This window comes from Bos grunniens, chromosome 11 (assembly GCF_055505025.1).
Source record: "Bos grunniens cultivar Pamir isolate PY7600 chromosome 11, Bosgru_T2T1.0, whole genome shotgun sequence".
In the NCBI taxonomy this organism is placed as follows: Eukaryota; Metazoa; Chordata; class Mammalia; order Artiodactyla; family Bovidae; genus Bos; species Bos grunniens.
Window position 1 is genome coordinate 81,532,465 of NC_141175.1, and position 8,550 is coordinate 81,541,014.

The following is an 8,550-nucleotide window of genomic DNA, read 5'->3' on the forward strand; positions in this document are numbered from 1 at the left end:
TGGCTACCTGGGCACTGACGCCGCCTGGTAAAGATGTAGCCTCATTGACACAGAAGTTAGTTCCTGACTAACTTCTGTTATCATGCCTTTAACATGCCCTTAGGTAGACACATGAAGCACAAAAATAAAATAGTATCATATATACAACAACTATCTCTATTATATACATGTAAGATTATATATATCATAAAATAAGATAGTCCCCAACTTAGGATAGTTCCATTTATGATTTTTTGACTTCATGAAAGTGCAAAATTGATATACACTCAGTAGAAACTGTCCTTTTCCAGGGCTAGCGATACGTACTAATGAACTCTTCCTGTGATGGTGGGCAGCAGCAGTGAGCTGCAGCTCCCAGTCAGCCCCTCGATTATGAGGGGAACAAGCAGTACACTTACAACCATTGTTTTTCACTTTCAGTATGTTATGCAATAAACTAACTGCACAAGATATTCAACACTTTATTATAAAATAGGCTGTGTGCTAGGTAACTTGGCTCAACTGTAGGCTGCCGTAAATATTCTGAGCACATTTAAGGAAGGCAATGGCACCACACTCCAGCACTCTTGCCTGGAAAATCCCATGGATGGAGGAGCCTGGTGGGCTGCAGTCCATGAGGTCGCTAAGAGTCGGACAAGACTCGGTGACTTCACTTTCACTTTTCACTTTCATGCATTGGAGAAAGAAATGGTAACCCACTCCAGTGTTCTTGCCTGGAGAATCCCAGGGACGGGGGAGCCTCGTGGGCTGCCGTCTATGGGGTTGCACAGAGTCAGACACGACTGAAGCGACTTAGCAGCAGTAGCAGCAGCAGGCTAAGCTATCAGGAAGATTCCCTGGAGAAGGGCATGGCAACTCACTCCAGTATTCTTGACTGGAGAATCCCATGGACAGAGTAGCCTCGTGGGCTACAGTCCACGGGGTTGCAAAAGTTGGACATGACTGAAGTGGCTTAGCACACAAGCACGTAGGCTAAGCTATAATGTCGGTTAGGTCAGATGTGTTAAATGCACTTTTTGACTGACAATATTTATGGGGATGTAAGCCCACCATAAGTCAAGGAAGGTCTGTAATATAAACCCCAAATAGGATGAATATCAGCATCTTGGATCTGCAAGTCATGACCTTTTTAGACAGTGTCACCAGCAGTTCTGTGTCTCTGGCCAGAACTTTGTAATCCAAGCAGAGCTGCATGAAGATATGATACATCTGTTCCTGCTCTGTATGGCTACTTCCAAACCCTTTTTGCATCCCTGGCTATACAACAGAAACTTACAGCGAGTGGGACACGGTCTCTTGCTACTAAAGTGTTCTGATGGATATGCTGTCCTCTTCCCCTTTATTTTCCAGAACAATAAATAACCCTTTGAAACCCTGTGACAAACATCATTGAGTGTGTTCACTCAGTCATGAATGACTCTTTGTGACCCCACAGACTGTAGCCCACCAGGCTCCTCTCCATGGAATTCTCCAGGCAAGAATACTGGAGTGGGCTGCTATTCCCTTCTCCAGGGGATCTTCCCGACCCAGAGATTGAACCTGATCTCCTGCACTGCAGGCAGATTCTTTACCATCTGAGCTACCACAATTCAATCATTCCTTAAATGAAATTCCTAAAAGTGAAGTAACTGAATTTAAAAAATGAATATTATTTAAGATAATGCCTTATTGACTTAGATGCTGACTTATTTAAATGGATCCTGGCTTTTATACTTAGTTGAGGTAGAAGACCTTAATATTGTCAAATTATGAAATAAAAATATAGTTAAAATGTTTTAAATTATATTTACTACTATAATTTTTCCTAGATCAATTCACACTAAATATGGTATTGTTGTTCAGTTGCTAAGTCATGTCCAACCTTGTGACCCCATGGACTGCAGTGTACCAGGCTTCCCTGTCCTTCACTATCTCTTGGAGTTTGCTCAAACTCATGTCCATCGAGTTGTGATGCCATCCAACCATCTCATCCTCTGTTGCCCTCTTTTCCTCCTGGCCTCAATCTTTCCCAGCATCAGGGTCTTTTCCCTGAGCTGGCTCTTCACATCACACGGGCAAAGTATTGGAGCTTCAGCATCAGTCCTTCCAATGAATATTCAGGGTTGATTTCCTTTAGGATTGACTGGTTGGATCTCCTTGCCATACATAGGACTCTCAAGATCTTCTCCAGTACCACAGTTTGAAAGCATCAATTCTTTGGTGCTCAGCATTCTTTATGGTCCAACTCTCACAACTATCGGAAAAACCATAGCTTTGACTATACAGACCTTTGTAGGCAAAGTGACATCTTTGCTTTTTAATATGTTAAGTTTATCATAGCTTTCCTTCCAAGGAGCAAGTGTCTTTTAATTTCAATGGCTGCTGTCACCATCTGTAGTGATTTTGGAGCCCAAGAAAATAAAATCTGTCACTGCTTCCACTTTTTCCCCATCTATTTGCCATGGATCAGATGCCATTATCTTAGTTTTCTGAATGTTGAAATATGGTATTAGCTAAGTATAAATTTAGCTCATTAACTTCAAACTCAATGGTTCCATGACCATGAGTTTGCATAAAATGTCTAAATATTATTTTCAAAATGTAATTATCCTAATATTAGGTGATAAAAACAATAATAACTTATTTTATATGTAAAATTCTTTCACCTGGGTATTTTCCAATCAAGTCTCAGTGAGAACATTAATGTTATAGTCAACATTCTTCTTAACTAACTTCCCCTTATGGTACTGCTGCTGCTGCTGCTAAGTTGCTTCAGTCGTGTCCGACCCTATGCGACCCCATAGACGGCAGCCCACCAGGCTCCACCGTCCCTGGGATCCTCCAGGCAAGAAAACTGGAGTGGGTTGCCATTTCCTTCTCCAATGCATGAAAGTGAAAAGTGAGAGTGAAGTCACTCAGTCATGTCCGACTCTTAGCGACCCCATGGACTTCAGCCTACCAGGCTCCTCTGTCCATGGGATTCTCCAGGCAAGAGTACTGGAGTGGGATGCCATTGCCTTCTCCGCCCCTTATGGTACACAATACTTAAATTTCTCAAAAGATATAATGTGGTATTCTATGTGAAATTATCTCTCTGTTGATCTTAAGGGTTTGCTAAACCTGTGCACACATCAACCCATGGATTTTGGCTGACTTCTGCTCATCTGTGTGGAGATAACTGACATTACTAGAGGAAGAAATGACAAACAGATTTTATCTCAACTGCCAACACTTTCCTGGAATGCTATGGATCAGTTGTCATCTTCAGGATCAGCAGAAAAGGGGAACATAATTGATAAAATGTGTGTAGAAGATGTGTGCCTACTATTTTCTATCCCTTACAGAACCATGGAAAGGATCTGATGATAACCAGATCTTAGACAATGGAGAACTGGAAAAGCAAAAACATGGAGGTCTAGATAGCTTCCTTTCCTCTTTCCTGCCACCTAGAGATTGAGGTTTAGGGTGAGAAAATAAGCTCTGGGAAGTGAAAGACTAGTCAGTGATAAAGTTTTCTGAGCCACAGTCTAAGAATACTAGCATGATTAACCCTTTGAAAAAAATTTTTCTGCGACGTTTATTTTTTTCCTTTTCCATTATGGTTTATCATGGGACACTGAATATAGTTCCTGTGTGATACGGTAGGATCTTGTTGATCCATTCTGTATATAATAGTTTACACAAAATGACTATACCTTGATAAGAGGTGAAACATATGTCAGGAGGATCAGAAGATCATGCCTAAAAACTTGACAATCAAATGAGATTAGAGAAAACAAGAGAGAAAGGTCCAGATAAACGGAGATACCATTAAGAAAAAAAATTTAAGAGAATTATGGAAGAGGGTCCATGTAATTCACTGAACAAAGCAGCTGAGACAAGGCCTTAGAATAATACATTACAGCCACAGATGCAAAACTGTGCAAGTAATAATAAGTACAATATCATCACAAAAAACCAAAATGACCTCATATATATTACCAAAGCCTGTGGCATGAGTGAGTGCAATATATCACTGTAAAGAACAAAAAGAGGAGGAAAACCGCAGCACACTTTGTGTATTTGTATGGTAACTGACAAATATGCAGCGGGTGACAGCATAAACAAATGCATTTGGATGAAAATAAATGAACACATGAAACTTGTGACAGTATACTGGAGATTGCAGCCTGACCATATGGTATCTAACGGCACACATCACAAGAGTAGTACGGATCAAGTACAATGCGTAGGGGATACCAACTGTTCAAGATAGTGTCTAACTCAGTTTGAATTTTCAGTCACTCCTAAAAGAGATAATAACAGACTCACACAGAAACTAGGGTTAGAGGTTAAGTGACTCATTCCAACCCAGAATTCTATACCTAGATAAACTTTCAATCCAAAGTCAGGGTGAAACAAAGATATTTCAGATGTGCAAGGTCTCAAAAATTTTACTTCCCATGTATACTTTCCCAGAAAACTACAAAAGAACATACTCCACAAAGACATATTTGAGTAAACCAAGAAAAAAGAAGACACAGGATCCAGGAACTGGAGCTCCAACACAAAGATGCAAAGGGAATCCCCAAGGTTAGGGAGGGACAGTAGCCATACAGCTACTTGTGAAAGGGATACTTAAGTTAACCCTAAATACTGATTTAGCTCAAAATGATAACTACAACATTACTAGAAGTGCAAGTGTGAGAGATGTGGAAGTAAATAGTCTGCTATCAGAGACTCAACAGGTAATGTCTAACATTGTGTTTATGGAAATAGCCCATAAGCACATTATTCAGAAGTAAAGAAGTACAATTATAGAAGAAACAGTAAAAGATATGAAAATGGTGGCTTTGAGGAGAGATTCTGAACTGTGTACAGAGGCTTGTTATTTTGCTTTACACACCATTGGATAATCTTTTGGATAATCTTAAAAAAAAAATGTTAAGTGTATTTTATTTTTCTGCCATGCCAAGTGCAGAAGTATACTTTTTTCCTTTCTCAAATAACTTTTCCCCAAAGTTTAAAACTTCTTTGTTTTTCACTTGCTTAGTCTTTATATGTACCTTTTTTTTTTTTTTGGCCATAGCCATGCGGACTGCAGGATGCCAATTTCCAGACTAGGGATTAACTCATCCTGTTGGCAGGGAAAGCAGAAAGTCGCAACCACTGGACTGCCAGGGAATTTCCTGTAGCTTTTATGTGCGTTAGTTATCTATTGCTACATAGTAAATTACTCCCAAACTTATCAAGTTTTAAAACAACAGCCATTATTTCACCCAGTTTCTCAGAGTCTGGAATCTGAGAGTACCTTAGTTGGATGGCTCTGGCTTAAGAATTTTCATAAAGTTGTAGTCAAGACGTCATTTGGGACAAAAGTTATCTCTTGGCTCAGCTGAACTGGAGAATCATTTTCCAAGCTCCTTAACATGGTTGCTGGCAAGAGGCAATCAGTTCCTTGCTGGCTCTTGGCCACAGGCTTCAGTTCTTTGCCACGTGGACTGCACCTGCACACGACATGGCAGCTTGCTTCCTCCAAAGTGAAAGATCAGTGAGAGGTTCCCTAAGACAGGCTGCCTTGTGAAAGACAGCATCCCCATCGTTGGAAATATTCAAACCTAGACTATACAACCACTGTCTGGAATGGCTCTCAACCTTTTGATAAGGTACTAGAACCCTGGGGAAACCTAATTCCCCATAAAAAAACACCAGTGCACACACACAATTCTGCATACATTTCTAGGGAGCTCATGGACCCCAAAAAGTAATTCCATGGATCCCAGGGTAAGAATCCCTATTGCAGAAGACCAGACTATTTTCAGGGTTCTTTCCATTTCTGTGACACTAGTTTAAGATAAGTGAAAGTAAATGTATTATACTCTATATGGTTCATGTTTTTTATATATGCTTGTTTTAGCTATACAAGTTATCTATAAATATGACCATTAGAATAGTATTTACGGTGCTTTTGTGCAAACTGGGAAAAGATGACTCCTCTGGGCTGTCTAGTCAGAAACAAGTACCCCTTCCTCTGGGCTCCTGTGGCCCAGGTCAGGACACCACTTGACAAGAAAAGGCAGGTTGGGTGTGTTAGTTCCCATCCTTCCATGAGCAGGGCCCAACCAGATTTAAAGTAACCAGCAGGCTGGAGCTTGGTCATCTGGTTAAAGAGTTGAAATACCTAAATTTTTACCAAAGTAATAAAATAAATGTTACCATTGGCTATTAAATCATCACAATGCTTGTGGTGAAAAAAGTACGAAAAAATGCATTACCCCATTTTTACTGCCAATGAAGAAAACAGACTTTTCTCCAATTTCAGCTCCATCACCTTCATTTTCACTACTTCCCCGTTTTTCCACTTCAGCTTTTGCAATTTCCCAGAGAGTTTCACTATGTGAGAGAAAGATAACCAAAATTCAGAAAAACAAAAAGAATCCTTACAAAAGTTTCTTTCCAGCCCAGAGAAATTTCATTTTAATCAGATTTATAAAACAAATCAATATCATTTGTGGGGGAGGACAATGAGCTGGTAAAACTTTGCAGGATTAGTCATTTTCTGTGTACTAGATGGAAGAAGAAATGATAAACAGAGCCTTTATTGCCAAGATCTGAAGTTGTCTTATTTGGGGACTCCCGGCCAGGGCTGAAAGCTATATGTGTTAGCTTCTCAGACATGCATGAAGGTTCAATGCCTTTTGGAAACATACAACTGGAAAACCACCACCATCTAGGAAAAGGCGGAAACATGTAAAACCAGTTTACCACATAACCTCTGCTACCTGAAATAGTTTTAGTTTTTTAAAATTATACATTTTTTGGCTCCAGATTCCTTTTTTAAAATATAAAGAAGGGAGAAAATCACCTAAAATTCCTTTTGAAAATCATCCTTTCATTCACCTCTCTACACAGATAAGATTTTTTTTTTTAAGTAAAGCCTAAATAAATTATGGAGTACTGAACTAAAAAATATGAGTAAGATTTCATGTTTTATCCACCTGAATCTACTACTTTCTGCATAGAGTATGCCAACTTGAGTAAATTACCTAACCTCTCTGGATCCTTCATTCAAGAAATATTTATTGAGCACCTAATATACTCACATTTCTGTGCTAGTCCCCAGGCTCACTTTTGTTTCTTCTCGTCTAACTACTGACTAAAAAACAACACCAACTTCATAGGATTGCCATGATTGTAAAATGTGATAATTCATTTAGGTTAGGGCCTGGCCTATATTATAATCACCTAAAATTAGTGAGTGTTTATAATTATTATTTTTCAAGAATCTGGAAAGGAAAAGGGGGGGTCTGCACTAAAATTCACACATTTACTTCACAGGTGAGCCCCTAAGAACTCAGTCTGGGCCTGTTTGCTCTTCAATTACACCCATTTCTTCATAATGTGATTATCTCCTTTGGAAGTTCCCAACAGTAAAGAGAAAGAGGGTTGTAACCATTTACCGTGATGGGAAGCTTAAGGTTCATAAACTCAACAGAGATGGGGGAAAAAAAAAAGCCCAGAAATCTCGCTCTGTGATGGACTCCAGTACCCTACTCTCCTGATGTCCTTACAAGTCGTTCAGGGAAGTTTTAGGCATGATCTTGAGAACAAGTAACTAAAATAAACATCAGAGAAGAGTTAAAATGTATCTGATAGGTGATTAAAATCCCACCCCCTCCCCTTAAAATGTGACCTTACATTTTTCAGTGTCTTCACTAGTTTCCCCTCTTTTATCTTTGTCGTAAACCCCTGCACCCGGACAGGAGGTCCCTGAGGAAGTGGGTTTGTGGTCTGGCTCACCGCCTGAAATCCTGTTCCTAGAATATTCCCGGCCCCCCCAAAAACTCTTGATTAAACATTAAACAATGATTAAAGTTGAATCATCTTTCAACATCTCTTAACTTTTCCACCTCTGGAACTTTTCTACTTGCTTTTGGCAGAATCCATACTCTCAAGGATAGTACCTTGACCAACCAGACAGGAACTGCAAACAGGACAACCCTACAATGGGACTCGCTGTAACTCCTCTCCCCACATGTACTGGCAGCGGCCTCTCCCTCCACCGCCGCTCCCCGCCTCCACCCCATCCAGGCTGAGTTGAGAAAGAAGGGAGGCTCTCGAGGGTTGCATAAACCAGGCCCAAGCAGGGTTGCAGGGATACCTGGGCATCGTGGCTTGGCCGCCCCAGTGTCCTGGTCGCCGCGTGAGGCCCAGCCTACAATCAGCCGCACGGCGAACTCGGAGAGAGGCCGGATTGAAGCAGGGTATTGCGTTGCCATGGTAGCTACGTCACAATCATGGGTTGCGTGCAGGGTAGAGGCATCATGGGAAAGGTAGTTTTCAGCGTTCTTGTCTCGTCTCAGCTTCAGCCGTTTTGGATGGGAGAGGAGACTCGTGGCAGTAAATCTGGGACTTAAAAAACTCTGGGCCGAAAATGTTCTTTTATTTAAAAACTATTCTCCTGAGTACCGACTATTTATATGCCGGGGTCTCTGTCTTTAATTACTTTTCTCTCCCCAATAACAGTGATTTGGGAGTGGAGGAAGAAACAATCTCCTGAGCTGTTTTCTAGTGATTTACTAGAGACAAAGA

General features: G+C 40.6%; 1 protein-coding gene across 4 annotated transcripts in view; it reads right to left on the minus strand.

Annotated features, from left to right (window-relative positions):
- DYNC2LI1 (dynein cytoplasmic 2 light intermediate chain 1) overlaps nucleotides 1-8,219 on the minus strand; it is a 38,093-nt gene extending 29,874 nt beyond the window's left edge. For 2 of the 4 annotated variants that reach the window (XM_086327220.1, XM_086327221.1), the window contains exons 1-2: nucleotides 8,120-8,219; nucleotides 6,234-6,351 (exon numbers count right to left, since the gene is read on the minus strand). In XM_086327220.1, the coding sequence (XP_086183346.1) occupies nucleotides 6,234-6,351; nucleotides 8,120-8,127 (126 nt within the window). In that variant the 5' untranslated portion in view covers nucleotides 8,128-8,219. Of the gene's footprint in view, nucleotides 1-5,269; nucleotides 5,466-6,233; nucleotides 6,352-8,119 lie in introns of all 4 variants that reach the window. The other 2 variants (XM_086327222.1, XM_086327223.1) reach the window with 2 other exon arrangements.
- Nucleotides 8,220-8,550: the final 331 nt, after the last annotated feature.